The 23581-nt window shown below is 40.9% G+C and overlaps 1 protein-coding gene across 1 annotated transcript in view; it reads left to right on the top strand.

Moving 5' to 3' along the window:
• Positions 1 to 18444: 18444 nt before the first annotated feature.
• Positions 18445 to 23581, top strand: part of LOC132490463 (archaemetzincin-2-like) — a 29395-nt gene continuing 24258 nt past the window's right edge. The window contains 4 exon segments of the mRNA XM_060098814.1: positions 18445 to 18559; positions 18714 to 19331; positions 19334 to 19621; positions 19624 to 19673. Coding sequence (XP_059954797.1) covers positions 18445 to 18559; positions 18714 to 19331; positions 19334 to 19621; positions 19624 to 19673 — 1071 coding nt within the window.

The following is a 23581-nucleotide window of genomic DNA, read 5'->3' as shown; positions in this document are numbered from 1 at the left end:
CCTAGGGGCTCACAGAGTTGAGCTCCACTGGCCAGAAGAATCTTAATTCCAGCTGAAGGAGGTCTCTATCTCTCCCCTGGTAGCTACCAATGACTCCACTATGAGAAGACTCCTAAGGTGATAGAATATTGGAGATAACATGCACGCTAGAGATTACATGTTCATCCAACACCCTCATTGACGGATGAGGGAACTTAAGAGTATGGGGATGATATAAGTGTCCAAGGCCATCCAGGAAGTTAGTGAAACAACCTGGACTAGAACCCGGAAGTCTTGACCCAATACCATGCCTTGCTAGTTCTTCTCCTATCTTACCTGACCCTGGCCCTTTTAGACACCAGAAGTCTCCAGCCAGGGGCAACTCTGAACAACCAAGCAAGGAAGATCTGAATTTGCAAAACTTCTTTGCGGAAGCAGCTGCTCTTTAGGAGACTCTTGATGTTACAGCCAGGACTGGGAACTCTGTCTCTGCCTCCCTGCATCCCCACAAACTGCTATTCTAAAAGCCTTTCTGGTTACCAAGCCGGCACCCTCTGGCCAAACACAGCACCTGATCTCATCCACTAATCAGTCCTGGTGCCTCCTAGGGGTGGGTGTGACACCCTGTCAGGTGCAAGGTGGAAGTGGAGAGCCTTGCACAGACACTTCATAAATGTTCTGCAAGTGAATAACTAAGGTTCCAACACTTCTGCACTCCCTTTAGCCCACCACTTCTGAAAGCATCCAGCAAACTTGTATTCAATCTGTGGATCAATCAAGTCAAAAAACAGATATTTATTCAGCTATAATTGGGAAGGCAGTCTACCAGGTGCTGAGCTCTATACAAAAACTGGTCTGAGTCCTTGCCTTCAAAGGACTCACAGGCCGAGTGGCCCCCACTTGCCACAACTGGAGAAAGCCCTCGCACAGAAACGAAGACCCAACACAGCCATAAATAAATAAATAAAAATTTTAAAAAAAATTAAAAAAAAAATAAAAAAAAAAGGACTCACAGGCCAACTCAGGGAGACCAGGTGAAATTATATTTGGATTATATTATAAGGCAGCAATATAAGAAGTGCCATGAAGCAACAAATGACCATTTGCAACACTGTTGGAATAGATAATTTGCGTATTGGTGCACAAAAGAACACCATGAACTGCACAGGCCAGGGAAGTCTGTGGAAAAGGAAAAATCTGATCAGGACTTTAAAGGATGGAAAGTGAAGAGAAGGGATGAGCATTTCAGAAATTGGCAACTGTAAGAAAAGGTACAAAAATAGAAAAATACAAATGTATTGAGGGTAGTGAGTAATAGTAATCATAATAGTAGATGATGCTTATCATGTATCAGACATTGCTCTCAGCAACTAGCATTTATTAATTCTCTTGATTCTCATGCAATTCAAACTAATTCTATTACTAAGCCACTTTTATAGTTGAGGAAACTGAAGTGTAGAGAGGTTTAAGTAACTCACCTGAGGTTACAAACTATAAGTGACTGAGCTGGGATTTGAGCCCAAAGGCTATACATCCAGCCACTGCTTTATACAGCTTCTTTCATTGTGGCTAAAGGAATTGATTTGTTGAAAAGGTGTGTTGGGGGAAAATCACAGAGGATCTTGATTTTTGTGGGCAGCAGGAAACCATTAAAGCTTTCTGAATAGGGAGGTGGATCTGGATTTAGGTTTTTATTTTTTATTTTTTTTAAATTTTTATTGGAATATAGTTGCTTTACAATATTGTGTTAGTTTCTACTGTACGGCAAAGTGAATCCACAGTACATATACATGCTGGATTTAGGCTTTTAAATTGAGATACATACAGGAAGAAAATCCTAAGGACACCTTCATATAGGAAAAAGCACAGAGAAATATATTAGCACATACATGCAGATGTTCTTCCTTTTCATAGAGTGCCTTGTCCAGAGTTACTTCTGGTGGCATCTCAGATCTTAAACTACCAAATAATCAAATCCTTGGTCAGTGGCACCGAGAGAACAACCAGAAGGTAAGCAGCCCTCAAATCTACCCAGGCACGTGCTCAAAAGCTAGGGACAGAGATAGGCTTGGAGGGTGGTGTATATATGGAAATAGGAGGCATCAGGAGAGAGTGGGAAAGAGTGGAGGAATGGAAGGTATCAGAGAACAAATGAAAGGTCAGCACAATGAGTTGGGACCTCAGGTATGTAATTCAGCAATACCTTAACCATGATTGGATTGAAGCTTCTGGAAGAAAAAAATATATTGCCAGCTATCTCCTTGAATATTTTATAATAGCAGATAATTTCTTTAGTCTCTTCCCTCAATTTAAAGGCTGAAATGGAAAATTCTTTTCATGCACAGAATATGTTTATTTCTCTCTCTCTCTCTTTCTTTTTAAGACTCAATTTTGCTAATACATTCCATCAAGGACTATACAGCTGAACTTGTTCTCATGACCATCCACTGTAATGAACGTGGGACAGATGAAGTAGTAAGACCTCTGAAAGGGAGGTAACTGAAATGAGAGCATCTTTTTTTTTGTTGTTTCAGGAACTGTATGCACAAAGGAGCCTGCTCAATCCAATGAAGTAAAAACATTAGGTAATTTGAGTCCTGAGCAGAGATTAGATAATGGTCTTGGATGGGACCTTGGGAACAGTCATGGGAGATGAGGCATCATCCTGTTGAGATGGTCTTTGGGGAATATCTGTTTTGTGTGAGTGTTGTTTTGCTCCTGAGTCACAAAGCACGGGTTGTAGGGCTGGCCTTGGTCTGGGCTCCAGGCAAAGTTATGTACTTACCCTTGGAAACTGTGGTATTCAGTATAAGCATTGCTGCGATTTATGTCCACGCCTTTATGACCCCACTTTTGGAAATGGACTCCAAATCTGAGCTCCAGGCAGCTGTTTTATGTCCACCCACAGCAAAGCAACAGATAGATGATGTAGGGGTGGCATGAGGAATGGTTTGTGAATGCCCAAATCTTGTTCTCTTGAACATATATTTTTGTTTGAAGAATGGGTTGATTCATATGTGTTTAAGAGAGGACAAAAAAATACTCTAATGTAAGAAAATCAAAAGTTGTGTAGACATACCCTCTTCAGTCACGTGGCATTGAGAAACTGTGGCTGTTGGTCTCTCCTGCCTTTGCTTTCTTCTCAGCTGCTGCTATCTGAGAAGACTTAAGCCCATGCCTGATGTTGATTCATTTCTGGTTGAGGCTATGCATAAGGAGTTTGGAAATGTCACATTCCCAGACCCACATTCTAGGAACCAAGTCACTACTTTTGGGCTCCTACGTTGACCTAAATTCTTCCCTTTCAGGCAGATCTGTGATATCTGGCACCAAGAACAAACCTGGGTACCCTTGTGGCCCCAGAGCCACAATTCTCTCTATGTTGGCCTTTCTCTGTATGTTGGCCCAAGTCCCAGAGGTGAACTGTTATCCTGGTTTCCCCTCATAAGTTCTGACTTATTGTTCTGCCTGGATTTCTGCTTCTTCCTCTAGCACTAGGTACTCTACCCAACTTTCATCCATCCTTGTCCCTTCTTTCCACCATGGGGTGATCTGTGATGCCATCTCATGGAATGACTGTGCCATAGGAAGGCACATTTGCCTTATTGGACCCTCATATTGATTCCTGTTCACTTAAGTCAGGGTCTCTCAATAAGAGTGTTACGACCCCCTAGGAGATATATTGGAAACTCCAGGGGGCATTTTTGATTGTCACAGTTATTAGGAGGGGCACTAGTGACGTTTATGGAGAGAAACCAAGGATGCTGGCAATTTGATCATGTGCAGCACGGGCACTACACCAACAAGTGTCGTGTGTCCTGTGCAACCTTCAAGAGTCACACTGGACATTTGTGTGGAAAAACCTGTTTATAATTATCTGGCTGTGAAACTCAATCCCATTTTACTTGGAAATACAAGTTACTTCTGCATATTTTAATATACACTGACTTTTCTGCAAACACCTCCTAGGCATTTTTAAAGGAAGAGAAGATTGCACTGTATTTGTTCAGAACTTTACCAACAGTAGTCACAATTTCAGAAAAGCACTTCGCTGCCAGCAATTTGCTCTTGTAATTTGAGTTGTCCGCACACGCGTCTCTGTCTCCATTTGTCTCTGTCATGTTCACTTGGATCTCAAAGCAACTGCTTCATTCTACCTGCTAGTTAGTCATCCCTAAATATTAATGTACTCCAGTACATATTATTTAATTATAAATTATTCCTCTTCTACCAGTAATTTTCCTTTATCTTTATAGTTAGGACATTGTATTGACTTTTAGAAATGTGTATAGGAGGTTTACAACTTGTGAATTTCTTTTCAGAATAATAAATGGGACCTAACAAAACATTCACTTAAAAATAGGTCATTGGGGCTTCCCTGGTGGCGCAGTGGTTGAGAGTCCGCCTGCCGATGCAGGGGACATGGGTTCGTGCCCCGGTCTGGGAAGATCCCACATGCCGCGGAGCGGCTGGGCCCGTGAGCCATGGCCGCTGAGCCTGCGCGTCCAGAGCCTGTGCTCCGCAACGGGAGAGGCCACAACAGTGAGAGGCCCGCGTACCGCAAAAAAAAAAAAAAATAGGTCATTGGATCTGATGGGATTGAGAATCCTTGATCTAAGTGTATACTGTGGTACTGTCCATGGAAGGCAGAAAAGAACCGAAGAGGAGGTCAGTGCTTTCCTGGAAGAAGGCTGTAGCTGCCTACCAGGAGGTCTCATGGGTAGCATCCCCTTGAGGAACTAACCACCTTCCAAATTCCAGTGTTTACTCTCATCAGGTTTTCAGAAGTTTTCACAATCCAGGGTCACTTGAATCACTCAAATCCATGAGGTTACTCATAACCATAGTACAAGTTTACAGTGGGAGACATTTCTTCCCAGGGACTGAAAAGCTTATGTCCACTGCCCAGGGCAGCCAGTCCCAGGATCAGAATGAACACAGGATACTGAAGAGAGATCAGAAGAGGCGCTCCTGTCCCATAGCAACCACAAAAGGCAGGGTCTCTTCTTGGCATAGGGCTTGGGTGTGCACTGCCGAGTTAAGATGCCTTGGGTTTTTATTTCCTGTAGTCCAAGGTGACCACTTCTCCTCTGCCCACACCCTCACCCACCTTCACACAGTCTTCCCCCAGGCATTGTACAATTCAATTGATTAAATATCTTCTACGAAATGACATTCACATTCTGGACCTGACTTCCTCTGATTACACCTGGATTGCCTCCCTTGATTGGAGTTTCCTGAGAGCCACACATTTCAGACAGTCTCTTGCTTTACTCCCACAGGTGACTAACCACATCCATTGTGAATTTTACTAGTTCAACTCAGAAGGTGACCTTATGACCCTGATCTCCAAATTTATGGACAGGGAGACCTCCCACTGTTGCTTCCATATTCTGCCAAAACTCATGTCAGAAATGAGGACGGAGACTGTCTCAGCCTCCTTTCCTGCTCTGCACCAGTCCTATAGCTGGGACAGTTCTCCTGATTCTTAACTCAATTTGATAGAGAATATTCCTGCCTCACTCCAGCTCCCTACTGACTCCCCTCCACCCCGCCGGGTGGCAAAGTTTCAGCACAGATCAAACTGGAGACCACCTGAATTATGGCAATAACTGATTATGGTTCAGAAGAGATACATGGGCATCAGGATATTTGGTTTGGGGGGGTTTTGTTTGTTATTTATTGTTTTTGAAGGTACAGTGACTCCACTCATATAGACTGGTCAGAGATGGAATGATGAGCTGATTAACTGAACAGTCTAGGTAATTAAGAGATAGTATATATAACATAGATGAACAATGGTTTTTGAAGAATTATTAATGAAATACAGTTAATTCAAAGTGTATATTAACTATAATTGAGTTGTTTTTTCATGATTCAGAAGGGAAAAGTTCAGAAAAGTATGCTTGCGCCCCACCCACCTCTCATGATTATATTACAGACTGAAATAATTGTTTCCTCACTTTTCATCTCAATCACCCAAATCCTCTGTCTTATCAGTGTTCTCCGTGCTCTTTGACTTCCCAGAATTGAAACGTTCAGTATTATTTCTGCATCAGTAAGAATCAGTCACTGTAAACTTCTTGTAGCTTCAGCTCATTTTTGCATTACTTTCGTTAACTTTTTTGATTGAGTGTGAAGAAGCTTCCCTCACCAAATCAAGAAATTATGTTAGTGTATATCTGTAAGGCTTTAATTTAATGCCGGCCATTCTTCTTCATTAAAAGAAGATACAGTAAATATAGCACAAGTTCATAGCTTTCTCCAAGAACTTTTAAATACTGAATGAACACTAAACTGAAATTTAAGTGTAAGAAATATTTTAAATTGTACATCATTTATTCATTCATTTAATTATGCATTACATGAAACGTTTGTTAAACACCCATCATGTGGCAGACACTGTATTAGGCGCTGGAGATACTAAGATAGTAAGTCATGGTCCCAGTTCTCAAGAAGCTCATAGTTTAAAAGAAGAGAGATGGGTAAATAAAAATACGAGTTCAACTCAGTGAAATAGGTACTAAATGGAGGTTTGCTGATGCTCAGTTGTGGCACAAAGGAACTAAATGATCAACTCTACTTAAAACAGAGGGCTACAGGGACTTCACAGGTGGTCCAGTGGTTAAGACTCTGTGCTTCCACTGCAGGGGCGCAGGCCTGATCCCTGGTCAGGGATGGGGGTGGGGGGAGCTAAGACCTCACATGCCCTGCGGTGAGGCCAAACTAAGATTAAAAAAAAAAAGAAGAAGACTACAAAAGATTCACAGAGGAAGATGCATAAAACAAGTTTTCAAGGAGAGGTAGAAATTTTCCCACTAGATACAGCAAAGAAGGACATTTCAGAAAGATGGAAGAGTGTGTGCTAATGTAAAGAGGCAAGTAACAGTAATTGTAACTTGTTCCCAATAACTGGGAATTAGAAGCAGTTTGATGGGACTAATGCCTAAGACAAGGCCTTATAGGAGATAGGGCTGGAAGGGCTAGATCCTAAATGGTATTGAATACCTTGATAAAAGGTTTGGATTTCATTCAGTTGGCAGTCGGCAGTAATTGGGTGCTAAACATGGAAGTGACATGATCAGATCTGTGGTAAGAAGACTACGATAGATTCCATGTGGATGGATATATGGTAAGATCAGAGGTAAGGAGTGTAGCTGAAATAGTTGGCTGACTACTAAATATTCATGATGCAGGGAAGCATTTGCTCCACGAGTGTCAACATTTCCTAGATCTCTCCAGGTGGAACCATGTGGCTAGCTCTGGCTAAAGGAATGTGAGTAAAAGTGTATAGGGCATTCTGAGCCAAGGTGGTTAAGTGAATCTACCTCATACTGTCTTCCCTTCCACAGCAGCCCTGGAGGCCTCATTGTGAAGATGGTTGTATCACAAGATGGGAGGAACCTGGATCCCTGAGTCAGAGAAGAGGTGCCCAGGAGAGCCACCCAACCAAGAACACCTACACTGAACTTTGCATGAGTAAAAAAATAATTTGTGTGTGTGTTAAGCGTCAGAGATCCAAATATTGTTAACACTGTTATATTACCTCAATCTAACTAATCTGACTAATGCAAAAGGAGTATTAGGAGATGTTTGCAATATTTGAGATAAGATAAAGACTTTCCATATTATATGCTGAAGTATAGGAGCCCTTGGAGAAGACAAGTGGAAGGTGGAAGAAAGAGGGATAATAATTTATGAATAATATTGAGAAGGCAGGAGGAGATAGGATCCAGAACGTAAGAAGCATTAGCTCCTTCAACAGGAGGCAGGAAAGAGGGATGCCTATTTAAAACAGAAGGGAAGACACATCTATAGGTGAGCAGTAAGAAGCCACCTAGTTTTCTCTAAGACATAGGAGGTAAAGACATCTGCTGAGAGAGTGAAAGGATAGCAATAAAGGTCCAAGACAAACATTAATAGTAATTTCTGTGAAGAACAGGAGAGAGCTGGGCGGAGATATTTAACAAGTGAAAGGCCACCAGCCCACATGGTTGGATGAATTTTCTCCAGCCCAGCTCATCATTCTGGGTGTAGGGGGCAGATAGGTGGATTTTAGGATTGATCCAAGGTTAAAGGATCACAGAGTAGATGCATTGCAAGAACAAAGGAATGGTGGAATTGGCTCAGTAAGTTAGGATAGGCCTAGCTGCTGTAACCAGGGACCCAACAGTAATTCAGTGGTTCAAACAAGACAGAATTTTCCAATTCCAGGTACAGTGGAGTATTCCACATATTCCACAATGGGTGCAGCTAAAAACAAAACAAAACAAAACAAAAACCTGGACATAATATATAGAGCAGATTTTTGAGGACTCTGAAAATTAAATAGTAGTTGAAAATTAAATAGTAGTTGGTGATTGGGGAAGAGGACTAGAATTTGAAGTACCATCAAACTGGTAGTGAGTTTGTCATCTTTTTGCTCCAATAAGCAGCTAAAACCTGAATGTGGGCATCTGCACAGAGGGAGCTCCAGGAGAATCCCTCTAGCTCTGGCTCAAAGAACAGAGAAGAGTCTCCTAATGCTCTGAGAGTGTGGGGGAAACCTGCCTTTTTTCTTTTCTCCATTCTCTCACACGCCAGCCCCTAAGAAATCCCATGGTGGCAGTGGCAGTGGCAGCATCTGTAGTGACAGTTGGACCTGCAGGATTCTAAAATGCTGAGGGAGGGGAACCTTCGTCTCTGATCAGAGGAGCTGTGATCATCTGTGTGGAACAGACCCCTGTTGCTTTTTGTTTTCTCTCTGCCCTCCTGCTGGTTGATCCTGGACATCAGTGTAATTGCAAAAAATGTGCAACAGAGTCAATAAAAAGCTCCAACTTTCTGGTTGGAGAATTCCAGGTAACCAGAAAGTACTGAAGAGATTGCCACAGGGAGGAGATTGGGAAAGCAACCCCATAAAGTTGCTTATGAATTATTGGGCCCACTTCCAAGTGCATATGCCCATGCCCATACTGACTCCAAACAGCATACACGTATAAGAACTGAACTTAAACTTGTTCAGTTAAACTTGTTCTAATAAGAACTTGGAATTCTTATTAGATACTATGGAGGATAGAAGGAAGTGGAACAACTTTCCTAAAGTGAAGAAAGAAAAAACACTGTCAAGCCAGAATTCTATATCCAGAAAAAATACTTTCAGGAAGGAAGGAGAAATAAAGACATTCTCAATGAAGGAAAACTAAGAGCCAGCCGAGCTGCCCAAAAATAATTGCTAAAGGAAGTCCTTCAGACTGAAGAAAAATTATACCAGAGGAAGGAAACTTGGGATATCAGAAATGAAGAGAGAGCAACAAAAATAACAAATACATAGGTAAATATGAGAGTATTCTTCTCCTCTTAAATTTTTTTTTTCTTTTTTTTTTTTAAATTTTTTTTTTAAAGGGCTTCAAATGCTTGGCTTTTTATTTACTTATTTATTTTTGGCTGTGTTGGGTCGTCATTTCTGTGCAAGGGCTTTCTCTAGTTGTGGCAAGTGGGGGCCCCTCTTCATCGCGGTGCGCGGGCCTCTCACTATCGCGGCCTCTCTTGCTGTGGAGCACAGGCTTCAGACGCACAGGCTCAGTAGTTGTGGCTCACGGGCCTAGTTGCTCCATGGCATGTGGGATCTTCCCAGACCAGGGCTCGAACCCGTGTCCCCTGCATTAGCAGGCAGATTCCCAACCACTGCACCACCAGGGAAGCCCCCTCTTAAATTATTTAGAACACTTTTCTAAAGCAAAAATTAGAAAATATCTAGAACTGAACAAAAATGAAAATACAACACATCAAAATTTGTGGATGCAATTAAAGCATTGCTTAGAGAGAGATTTATAGCATTAAATGCTTATATTGGCAAAGAAGAAAGTTCTCAAATCAACAATCTAAACTTCCACCTTGAGAAACTTTTAAAAAGATGAGCTAAATCAACCCCAAACAGCAGAAGAATGGAAAAAATAAAGATAAGGGCAAAAATCAATGAAATTGAAAGCAGAAAACCAATAGATAAATATCAATGAAACAAAAAACTCAATAAAACTTGATAAATCTTTAGCCAGACAGAGAGAAAGAGAGAGAGAGAGCATGAGGGGAATGTGGGAGGGCGGCAGTAGGCAGGGATTGCCAATATCAGGAATGAAAGAGGAATATGACTACAGACCCTATAGACATTAAAAGAATATTAAGGGAATACTATGAAGAACAACTCTACACACAAAAATTCAACAACTTCAATTAAATTGACTATTTTCTTGAAAATTACAAACTATGAGATGTACTAAAGATTAAATAGATATTAAAGAGATTGGATTCATGGTTTAAAATCTTGCAAAAAAGAAAGCTCTAAACCCAGATGGCTCCACTGGTGAATTTGCCAAATGTTTAAAGAATAAATAACATTATTTCTACAGTTTCTTCCAGAAAATATAAGATGAGGGAACAGTTCCCAACTTACTTTATGAGGGCAGCTTTACCCTGATACCAAAACCAGACAAAGATAGTACTAGGAACGAAAGCTGGAGACTAATATACCATATAAACAGAAACACAAAGATTCCAACAAGATATTAGCAAATTGAATCCAGTAATATATAAAAAGAATAATACACCACAATCAAGGAAGTTTATCCTGGCAATGCAATGTTAGTTCAATATTTCAAAATTATTCAGTATAATCCACCATACTAATATCAAAACACAGCATTAAGAAAAGAATAGGTGAACCACAGGTAGAAAGAAAATATTTGCAAAACAAAATATGTATCTGATAAAGGACTTGTATTCAGAATATATAAATAACTCTCAAGACTCGACAAAAACAAATTGGACAAGAGATTTGAGCAAACATTTTACCAAAGAAGCTATATTGTTGGCCCACAAGCCCATGAAAAGATGCCCCAAATTGTAGTCATTAGAAAAATGCAGATTAAAACTACAGTTTACCCAGTAGGATAGCTGAAATTAAAAAGACTGACAATATGAAGCCTTGGTGAATATGGAGAAACTGGAATCCTCATACATTATAAGCAGGAATGCAAAGTGGTACAGCCACTTGGAAAATCAGTTTGGCAGTTTTTTTTTAAGTTAAACATATAAGTACCATGTGGTCCAGTGATTTCATTCCTAAATATTTACCTAAGAAAAATAAAAATATGTCCTCACAAGGCTTGTATTTGAATATAGCATAAGCATTCATAATAACCACAAATGGTAATAATACAAATGTTCTTCATCCAGTGAACGGGTAATCAAAATATAGTATATCTATGCAATATAATATTACTCAGCAATTAAGAGGAATGAGCTACTGATACACATAACAGCATGGATGAATCTCAAAAGCACCATGCTAAACGAAAGAACCTAGTCACAAAAGTCATACTATATGATTCCATTTGTATGAAATTCTAGAAAAGGCAAAACTATAATGACCTGAAGCACATCAGTGGTTCCCTGGGGGAAAGGATGTACTGCAAAAGGGCAGAAGGGAGCTTTTGGTGAGTGAAAGAAGTGTACTGAAACTGGATTGTGGGCAGCTGGCTGCATGACTCTGTACATGTATGCATGCAATTTACCAAAATTCATCAAACTATACTTCTAAAATGTAGGTGAATTTTATTACATGTAAATTATGCCACAATACAGATGTAAAAATAAAAATGAAGGTTAAGTAAAGATGTTTCCAGACAAACAAAACATGAGAGAATTCAATGCCAGCAGCTGTAAACCAAAAGAAACACCACGAAGTTCTTCAGGCTAAAGGAAAATGATATCAGATGTTAGCGTGGAAGAGCACTGGAAAGGGTAAATGTGTGGTTAAATGTACAAGAATGTTGACTGTTTACATCAAAACAATAATAACCCCATATGTAGAACTAAAATACAATACAATGGTAACAATAGCTAAAACTGTGGGAGGGTGATAAATGCAGTTTAACTATTGCAAAGTTTCTTGCCTTATTTAGGAAGTGGTAAAATCAAAAGTACTTACTTAAGGTAGACTGTAATACATCAAGAAGGCATATTGTAATCTCTAGGGAAACCACTAAAAGAACTATTACAGGAATGTGTAACTAAAACGTGAATAAAGAAGAAAAATGGAAAAATTAAAAATGTTTTCTTAATCCAAAAGAAGGCAATTCAGTTGGACCCCCAGGAACCTGTTGAGATCCTGGACCTGATCCTCTGCCCACCTAGGACCCTGCCAGCTGCGTGGATCCTGGGGGAGTGGGAGGGAGGGAAAGGGGAGCAAAAGTAAAGGCCAGACCTCCGGGACGGCACCCCTGAGTGGTGGCTGGGGAAGGGAAGGAGTTCCTACACCCAGTGGGACCTACCCATAGTTAGGGGTCCAGCGGGGATGGGGTAGACCCTGGAGGAGATGGTGAGGGGGAGCGTGAAGGAACAGAAGGGAATGAGGCGAGTGCTTTCCCTGCCCACTTAGGCGCCGGGAAGGCTGTTGGGCTCCCAGGCCTAATCCTCTGCCCTTGGAGCCTCCCTTCTGCCGTGCAAAGCCCAAGCCCCACCCCTACACCCCCACCCCGGGCCCCACCTCTACACTCGGAGACCCCCTCCCACAAGCTGGGCCTAAACCCCACCCACACACCCTCACTCAGGACCCTACATCCAAACTCTGGAACTCCACACTCCAGAGGCCCTTCTTTCCATGTGCTGCCTCTCCCCTTCCATGCAGGTCCTAAGCAGAGGCTCTGTGCCTTGCTCAAACTTAACCCGCCACCTGTCTAGGTCCCACCCCACCCTAAATCCCGCCTCTGCCTAAGTTCCACCCCCCACCTAAATTCCACCTCCACACCCAAGGCTTTTGGGTTTTTTTTCCTCTTTTAGATTGGGGTTCTGTTTTACCTTGTTGATTCTTTTATATTTTTATTTTTCCTAATAAATATTTTACTTTTCTAATTTAATTTTTTTACATCTTTATTGGAGTATAATTGATTTACAATGGTGTGTTAGTTTCTGCTTTATAACAAAGTGAATCAGTTATACATATACATATGTCCCCATATCTCTTCCCTCTTCTAATTTTATTTTATCCTTTATACTTTGTTAGTGATCTCTCCTTTTGGTGTGTTGTCCCCCCCCCCACTATTTTTTTTTCCTTTTATCTGCTGTGGTTTTATTTTACCTAGTTGCAGTTGTTTCAATTATAGTTTTATGTTTCCTAATATATTCTTTATCTTTCTAATTTTATTTTACTTTTTATTCTTTGATATTGTACTGCTCCTTTATTTCTTTCTTTCATCCTTTTTTTTTAACCATGCCATGAAGCTTGCAGGATCTTGGTTCCCAGGCCAGAGGTCGGGCCCATGCTCCTGTGGTGGGAGCTCCAAGTCCAAACCTCTGGACTAACAGAGAACTTCAGACCCCACAGAATATCAACTGGAATGAGGCCTCCCAGAGGTCCTCATCTCAGCACCAGGACCCAGCTCTATCTAACTGCCTGCAAACTCCAGTGCTGGACACCTCAGGCCAAACAACCAGTAAGACAGGAATACAGCATCACCCATCAAAAAAAAAAAATGAAATGACAAAAAAATATGTTACAGATGAAGGAGCAAGGTAACAACCTACAAGACCAAATAAATGAAGACAAAATAGGCAACCTACCTGAAAAAGAATTCAGAGTAATGATAGTAAAGATGATCCAAAATCTTGGAAACAGAATGGAGAAAATACAAGAAACATTTAACAAGGATCTAGAAGAACTAAAGAGCAAACAAACAGTGATGAACAACACAATTACTGAAATTAAAAATACTCTAGAAGGAATCAATAACAGAATAACTGAGACAGTAACACAGATAAGTGAGCTGGAAGATAAAATGGTGCCAGGGAGCAGAATAAAGAAAAAAGAATGAAAAGAATTGAGGACAGTCTCAGAGACCTCTGGGACAACATTAAACACACCACCATTCGAATTATAGTGGCCCCAAAAGAAGAAGACAAAAAGAAAGGGTCTGAGAAAATATTTGAAGAGATTATAGTCGAAAACTTCCCTAACATGGGAAAGGTAATAGTCAATCAAGTCCAGGAGCACAGAGAGTACCATACAGGATAAACCCAAAGAGAAACACACTGAGACACATATTAATCAAACTATCAAAAATTAAATACAAAGAAAAAATATTAAAAGCAGCAAGGGAAAAGCAATAAATAATATACAAGGGAATAGCCATAAGGATAACAGCTGATTTTTCAGCAGAAACTCTGCAAGCCAGAAGGGAGTGCAGGACATATTTAAAGTGATGAAAGGGAAAAACCTACAACCAAGATTACTCTAGCCAGCAAGGATCTCATTCAGATTCGATGGAGAAATTAAAACCTTTACAGATAAGCAAAAGTTAAGAGAATTCAGCACCACCAAACCATCTCTACAGCAAAGGCTAAAGGAACTTCTCTAGACAGGAAACACAAGAGAAGGAAAAAACCTACAAAAACAATCCCAGAACAATTAAGAAAATGGTAATAGGGACATACATATCGATAATTACCTTAAATGTAAATGAAGTAAGTGCTCCAACCAAAAGACATAGACTGGCTGAATGGATACAAAAACAAGACCCGTACATATGCTGTCTACAAGAGACCCACTTCAGACCTAAGGACACATACAGAGTGAAAGTGAAGTGATGGAAAAAGATAGTCCATACAAATGGAAATCAAAAGAAAGCTGGAGTAGCAATTCTCATATCAGACAAAACAGACTTTAAAATAAAGGCTATTACAAGAGACAAAGAAGGACATTACATAATGATAGATCAATCTAAGAAGAAGATATAACAATTGTAAATATTTATGCACTCAACATAGGAGCACCTCAATACATAAGGCAAATGCTAACAGCCATAAAAGGGGAACTTGACAGTAACACAATAATATAGGGGACTTTAACACCCCACTTTCACCAATGGACAGATCATCCAAAATGAAAATAAATAAGGGAACACAAGCTTTAAATGACACATTAAACAAGATGGACTTAATTGATACTTATAGGACATTCCATCTAAAAACAACAGAATACACTTTCTTCTCAAGTGCTCATGGAACATTCTCCAGGATAGATCATATATTAGGTCACAAATCAAGCCTTGATAAATTTAAGAAAATTGAAATCATATCAAGTATCTTTTCCAACCACAACACTATGAGACTAGATATAAATTACAGGAAAAAAACTGTAAAAAATACAAACACATGGAGGCTAAACAATACACTACTAAATAACCAAGACATCACTGAAGAAGTCAAAGAGGAAATCAAAAAATACCTAGAAACAAATGACAGTGAAAACACGATGACCCAAAACCTATGGGATACACCAAAGCAGTTCTAAGTTGGAAGTTAATAGCAATACAGTCCTACCTCAGGAAACAAGAAAAATCTCAAATAAACAACCTAACCCTACACCTAAAGCAATTAGAGAAAGAAAAACAAAAAACCCCAAAGTTAGCAAAGGAAAGAAATCATCAGTATCAGATCAGAAATAAATGAAAAAGAAATGAAGGAAACAATAGCAAATATCAGTAAAACTAAAAGCTGGTTCTTTGAGAAGATAAACAAAATTGATAAACCATCAGCCAGACTCATCAAAAAAAAGGGGGGGAGAAGACTCAGATCAACAGAATTAGAAATGAAAAAGAAGTAACAACTGACCCTGCAGAAATACAAAGGATCATGAGAGATTACTACAAGCAACTCTATGCCAATAATATGGACAACCTGGAAGAAATGGACAAATTCTTAGAAAAGCACAACCTTCCAAGACTGAACCAGGAAGAAGTAGAAAATATAAACAGACCAATGACAAGCACTGAAATTGAAACTGTGATTTAAAATCTTCAACAAACAAAAGCCCAGGACCAGATAGATTCACAGGCAAATTCTATCAAATATATAGAGAAGAGCTAACACCTATCCTTCTCAAACTCTTCCAAAATATAGCAGAGGGAGGAACACTCCCAAACTCATTCTACAAGACCACCATCATCCTGATACCAAAACAAGACAAAGATGTCACAAAAAAAGAAGCCTACAGGCCAATATCTCTGATGAACATAGATGCAAAAATCCTCAACAAAATACTAGCAAACAGAATCCAACAGCACATTAAAAGGATCATACACCATGGTCAAGTGGGGTTTATCCCAGGAATGCAAGGATTCTTCAATATACGCAAATCAATCAATGTGATACACCATATTAACAAACTGAAGGATAAAAACCATATGATAATCTCCATAGATGCAGAAAAAGCTTTTGGCAAAATTCAGCACTCATTTATATAAAAACTCTCCAGAAAGTGCTCATAGAGGGAACCTACCTCAACATAATAAACACCATATATGACAAAACCACAGCCAACATCGTTCTCAATGGTGAAAAACTGAAACCATTTCCTCTAAGATCAGGAACAAGACAAGGTTGCCCACTCTCACCACTCTTATTCAACTTAGTTTTGGAAGTTTTAGCCACAGCAATCAGAGAAGAAAAAGAAATAAAAGGAATCCAAATTGGAAAGAAGAAGTAAAGCTGTCACTGTTTGCAGATGACATGATGCTATACATAGAGAATCCTAAAGATGCTACCAGAAAACTACTAGAGCTAATCAATGAATTTGGTAAAGCTGTAGGATACAAAATTAATGTACAGAAATCTCTGGCATTCCTATACACTAATGATGAAAAATCTGAAAGAGAAATTAAGGAAACACTCCCATTTACCACTGCAACAAAAAGAATAAAATACCTATGAATAAACCTACCTAAGGAGACAAAAGACCTGTATGCAGAAAACTATAAGAAACTGATGAAAGAAATTAAAGATGACACAAACAGATGGAGAGATATACTATGCTCTTTGATTGGAAGAATCAACGTTGTGAAAGTGACTATACTACCCTAAGCAATCTACAGATTCAATGCAATCCCTATCAAACTACCACTGGCATTTTTCACAGAACTAGAACAAAAAGCTTCACAATTTGTATGGAAACACAAAAGACCCCAAATAGCCAAAACTATCTTGAGAAAGAAAAATGGAGGGCCTCCCTGGTGGCGCAAGTGGTTGAGAGTCCGCCTGCCGATGCAGGGGATACGGGTTCGTGCCCCGGTCTGGGAGAATCCCATATGCCGCGGAGCGGCTGGGCCCGTGAGCCATGGCCACTGAGCCTGTGCGTCCAGAGCCTGAGCGTCTGGAGCCTGTGCTCCACAACGGGGGAGGCCACAGCAGTGAGAGGCCCGCATACTGCAAAAAAAAAAAAAAAAAAAAGAAAAATGGAGCTGGAGGAATCAGGCTCCTGGACTTCAGATTATACTACAAAGCTACAGTAATCAAGACAGTATGGTACTGGCACAAAAGCAGAAATATAGATCAATGGAACAGGATAGAAAGCCCAGAGATAAACCCACGCACATATGGTCACCTTATCTTTGATAAGGGAGGCAAGAGTATACAGTGGAGAAAAGACAGCCTTTTCAATAGTGGTGCTGGGAAAACTGGACAGCTACACGTAAAAGAATGAAATTAGAACATTTCCTAACACCATACACAAAAAATAAACTCAAAATGGATAAAAGACCTAAATGTAAGGCCAGACACCATCAAACTCTTAGAGTTAGGCAGAACACTCTGACATAAATCACAGCAAGATCCTTTCTGACCCACCTCCTAGAGAAATGGAAATAAAAACAAAAATAAGGGCTTCCCTGGTGGCGCAGTGGTTGAGAGTCCACCTGCCGATGCAGGGGACACGGGTTCGTGCCCCAGTCTGGGAAGATCCCACATGCCGTGGAGCGGCTGGGCCTGTGAGCCATGGCTGCTGAGCCTGCGCGTCTGGAGCCTGTTGCTCCGCAACGGGAGAGGCCACAACAGTGAGAGGCCCATGTACTGCAAAAAATAAATAAAATAAAATAAAATAAAATAAAATAAAAAACAAATGGGACCTAATGAAACTTAAAAGCTTTTGCACAGCAAAGGAAACCATAAACAAGACGAAAAGACAACCTTCAGAATGGGAGAAAATATTTGCAAATGAAGCAACTGACAAAGGATTAATCTCCAAAATATATGAGCAGCTCATGCAGCTCAATATCAAAAACACAAACAATCCAATCTAAAAATGGGCGGAAGACCTAAATAGACATTTCTCCAAAGAAGATATACTGATTGCCAACAAATACATGAAAGGATGCTCAACATCATTAATCATTAGAGAAATGCAAATCAAAACCACAATGAGGTATCATTGCACACAGGTCAGAAAGGCCATCATCAAAAAATATACAAACATTAAATGCTAGAGAGGGTTTAGTGAAAAAGGAATCCTCCTGCACTGTTGGTGGGAATTTAAATTGATACAGCCACTATGGAGAACAGTATGGAGGTTCCTTAACTAAAAATAGAACTACCATATGACCCAGCAATCCCACTGCTGGGTATATACCCTGAGAAAACCATAATTCAAAAAGAGACATGCGGCGCGAAGGGGCGGGGCACGGCGTCAGGCATAGGGCACAGTGCAGGGCACGGCACAGGGTGGATGGCATCGACGCCCGGCGGGATGATGGTGATGGCATGAGGGTGATGGGTGTGAAGGCACCCGCACCACGCGCTCCCTCCTGGGCCCAGACATGCCGGTCCTTGTGAGGCAGAAACTTGAGAGGGAGCCGTCCTCTCCCTGAAGCCTCACGGTGGAACAGCTGTCTGACCCGTTCAAAGGGAAGGATGAAATCTCTGCACAGGCACGCGATGTGAATGGAAGAGGCCTGTCACTGTGCAAACAGTACAGCACTCTGAACACACACTAAAGACAGCTCTCATCTCAAAGAACCCAACACTTCTGTCACAGTATGAGAAGTTAGATGCTGGGGAAAAGCATCTGATGGACGAAGCCTTCCGGCCAGACAGTGATCTCTTTGGACCCATTACTTTACATTCGCAGTCAGACTGGATAACCTCCCATCCTGAGGCTCTCCAAGACTTTGAAGAGTTTTTCAATGATCCTTACAGAAAGACACCTTCTCCACAGAAGCACAGTATTTATATACAGTGCATTGGATTGCTAGGAAACACCAGAAGTATCAGTGAGGAATATGTGAAATGGCTCAAGGGCTACTGTGAAGCATTCTTCTATGGCTTGACGGTAAAACTCCTAGAACCAGTTCCTGTCTCTGCAACGAGATGTTCCTTTAGAATCAGTGATAACATGCAGAACCTACAGATTCATGCAGGGCAGATCCTGAAGTTCTTAAACAAGAAGAAGCCTGAAGATGCTTTTTGTGTTGTGGGAATAACAATGATCGATCTTTACCCAAGAGACTCCTGGAATTTTGTCTTTGGACAGGCCTCTTTGACAGATGGTGTGGGATATTCTGCTTTGCCAGGTACGGCAGTGATTTTGACAGCTCACACTATGAAGGCAAACTGAAGAAGCTGCAGAAGAAATCTTCAAGTGACTACTCAGTTTTTGATAATTATTACGTTCCTGAAGTGACTAGTGTTTTTCTGCTTCAGTCCTGTAAGACTTTAACCCATGAGATTGAACGTATCTTTGGACTTCGGCACTGCCAGTGGCTCGCATGCCTGATGCAAGGCTCCAACCACTTGGAAGAACCTGACCAACGTCCCCTCGACCTTTGCCCCATCTGTTTACACAGAGTGCTATCGGCTTCCACCTTAAAGACAGATACAAAGGGACACGGGTTCCAGCCCTGACCCGGGAAGATCCCACATGCCAAGGAGGAACTAAGCCCATGCGCCACAACTACTGAGCCTGCACTCTAGAGCCCGTGAGCCACAACTACTGAGCCCGTGAGCCACAACTACTGAGCCCACGAGCCACAACTACTGAAGCCCGTGTGCCTAGAGCCCGTGCTCCGCAACAAGAGAAGCCACCGCAATGAGAAGCCCATGCACAATGAAGAGTAGCCCCCGCTTGCAGCAACTAGAGAAAGCCCGCGGGCAGCAATGAAGACCCAATGCAGCCAAAAATAAATAAATAAATAAATAATAAATTTACATTTAAAAAAAGACATGCACCATAATATTCATTGCAGCACTATTTACAATAGCCAGACATGGAAGCAACCTAAGTGTCCATCAACAGGTGAATGGATAAAGAAGATGTGGCACATATATACAATGGAATATTACTCGGCCATAAAAGGAAGTGAAATTGAGTTATTTGTAGTGAGGTGGATGGACCTAGAGGCTGTCATACAGAGTGAAGTAAGTCAGAAAGAGAAAAACAAATACCATATGCTAATACATATATATGGAATCTAAAAAAAAACTGGTTCTGGTGTACCTATGGGCAGGACAGGAATAAAGACACAGATGTAGAGAATGGGCTTGAGGACACGGGGAGGGGGAAGGGTCAGCTGGGATGAAGTGAGAGAGTAGCACTGACATATATACACCACCAAATGTAAAACAGATAGCTAGTGGGAAGCAGCCGCATGGCACAGGGAGATCAGCTCGGTGCTTTGCAACCACCTAGAGGGGTGAGATAAGGAGGGTGGGAGGGAGATGCAAGAGGGAGGGGATATGGGGTATACGTATGCATATAGCTGATTCACTTTGTTATAAAGCAGAAACTAACACAACACTGTAAAGCAATTATACTCCAATAAAGATGTTAAAAAAAAAAGGCAAGAAATGAGAAATAAAAGAACAAAGCACAAGAGGACAGATAGGAGAGAAATAGCAAGTGTAGGACTTAAACTGTATCATTACTATTAATTATTTTAAATGTCAATGGTCTATGATCCAATTAAAAGACAAAGTTTGTCAGAGCAAATAAAAACACAAAAACCAGCTAAATGCTATTAACCAGAGCCACACATTAGAGAGAAAGATGAGAAAGATTGAAAAATAAAAGGATAAGAAAAGATATCCTACCCAAATACTAATCAAAGTAAATCTGATGTTGTTAAATTAATATCAGACAAAGTAGATGCTGAGGTAAGCAGTGTTGCTAGAGGTTAAAGGGGACATTTCATAATTAAACATATTTTAAAATATTACCCATTTCTATCTTCCTTTCTTTTGTTAAGTGCTATAATTTTCTAATAATAGAATAACTATATTCAGGTAAGATGATGATTCCAAAATGCCATGTCATTTCAAGCACAAAAATATGATGAAACCAATTTTTAAAAAATTATTGCCCGTCCATGCATGCCATTAGACTTTTAAGAGTGACACCTTTGAAAATGTTAGGACTATTACATTTGCTGATCACCAAAGATTTTATTTGTTCCTATATAGCATTAATGTGCAAAACTACTTATTGCATCTGTCCTGTTAAATAGTCTGCTTCCCTTTCCTCTTTATTCTTCTGAAGTCACGGGTAATGAATTCACTCAGAAAACAGGAGTGAGTTAGCACTGCCAAGACAGACGAGTTTCATTATCTTAATGAAAATAGTTCAGGGGAAAGACCTTCATCAGCTATTGTGTGTCTTGATGAGAGTTCGGACATTACCTGTCTTTAAAAAAATAACTACTGTAGCTTCGCGTTCAGCTATATTTTCTGGACATGCATCCAGCTTCTAATATACCCTTAAACAGAAAGTAATAAATGTAAAGCTATAGAACTTTGTATAAATGTCAGGTTCTGTTATTATTTTTCACCAAACTCAGAATGCCATCATTCAGAAACCACATATGATTCAGTGAGGTGCTTTTGCTCATAAAAACCATTTTGTTTCTCTCGGGGAGCTGTAGCCAGGGGAAGAGACACTCTCTAAACATTGAACCAGGAGCTGTTCAGGTAGAATGCTGTGGAGGACACACAGAATGTGTCCGTCGTTCAACAACTTCATTTGAATCAGAACCAGTAACAAAACAACAACAAAATGGAGGAGCCGTCATTTCCAAGCTTTGATGTCTTATAAGCTGGTGGAGCTAAAATTTACTGTAACTGGGCTTCCCTGGTGGCACAGTGGTTGAGAGTCCGCCTGCCGATGCAGGGGACACGGGTTCGTGCCCCGGTCCGGGAAGATCCCACATGCCGCGGAGCGGCTGGGCCTGTGAGCCATGGCCGCTGAGCCTGCACGTCCGGAGCCTGTGCTCTGCAACGGGAGAGGCCACAACAGTGAGAGGCCCGCGTACCACAAAAAAAAAAAAAAAATTTACTATAACTGTAGGCACATTGAAACTGGGAGATCTGAGAAGGTGTGGCCAGGGTGTAGGGCCCTCAGAAGAGGGAGTGGTTATCAAAATGCAGAGGAAGCATCCTGTGCAGAGAGGAGCTAAGACTTTTGGTTGGTGGAGCAGGAGAGAGCTGGGGAGGGAAGCAGAAAAACCTTTGCCTTACTCTCCTTCCTTTTTCACACCTGCCAATAATCTCTACTGGCCAAACACAATGGGAAACCAGCAAGCAAGTTGGTGCAGCCTTTGTGGGAACAGAGTAAGATGGAGAAGTGTATAGAGAGGATCTGGAGGAGCACAGGGAAACTGTCTGGCACGGGGGCTGTCGCAACTGTCTAGATAAGAGACCACTTACTGAATTTGAATCTCAGCTCTGCCATAAACTGTGTGCTGTTTGACTTTGTGGAAGATGCTTAACTGCTCTGAGCCGCAGTGTCCTGTTCTGTTAAAATGAGAGGAATATCCTTACTTCACAGATTATTGTGAGGATAAGGTTAGCGTGAGGATAAGGTTAGCGTGTGTCATTTAGTGCAGTGCCTGGCACACAGTAAGTGCTAGATAAATAAGTTACTTTCCCTTCTTCGTTGAACTTATACTCTGCTTGCCTCTTTTAAGCCAAGCCTAGAGATCTACTTTCTTTTTAACATTAGCATGCTTTAGAAAGATCCTCTTATTCGTAAAGGCCCTGGGGAAGTGTTAGGATCATTCCTATGTCAGATACATTACAGTTATAATTGCTTTGGATCATGGTATTATTTAAGCAGAAAAACATTTATTTTTAATTCTTCAGAAATGCCGTGCACACTACAAGGGACTAATTTGGCCCTTAGCAAATAATTCAACATAAATTACCACCTATTTACCAGAAGCAGCAGTTTATTTCCTAGGACCACTAGACACTGACATCAGCTGTACCCTATTTGTTTGTGTCAGGTAATGAGATACTCTGCATGCAGAACACTTCATTGGATCGCCTTTGGGGGAAGCTCAGAAGATTTGCTATAAGCCAATTGCTCATTCCAAGGATTAGAAGAACATTTCTTATTGTAAACTACACACAGATTTGCCAGGTCATTTCCAAGTTCTAATGGAAAGTCTATAATGTATTCTTATAGTCATCTAATGTCTTTATCCATGACCTCTCAGGCTGGAATGTTTTCTGCTATTCCATTCACCCAGAGTAATTCTAAAACAATGATGGTTGCCCTGCTGACTGGGCCTCCAGAGGAGTCTGGACAATGCCCAGACTACAGGCTTTCCCTGTGGGGTGCTCTGATGAGAGGGGAGTGGGGGGAACTGAGGGTACTGAGTGCAGTGTTGAGAAAGGCCCACAAAATGATAATAATGCTTGCATGTGTATCCACTTCCCACTTAGCAATTTCACAGCCATTATGCCAGTTGAGGTGGGTAGGATAATTACCTGCTTGCTCTTTTCAGATGAGAAAACTGACTTTCAG

The sequence above is a fragment of the Mesoplodon densirostris genome, chromosome 5 (assembly GCF_025265405.1).
Source record: "Mesoplodon densirostris isolate mMesDen1 chromosome 5, mMesDen1 primary haplotype, whole genome shotgun sequence".
In the NCBI taxonomy this organism is placed as follows: domain Eukaryota; kingdom Metazoa; phylum Chordata; class Mammalia; order Artiodactyla; family Ziphiidae; genus Mesoplodon; species Mesoplodon densirostris.
Note: the sequence above shows the minus strand (reverse complement) of the source record. Positions and strands in the feature narration are given on the sequence as shown.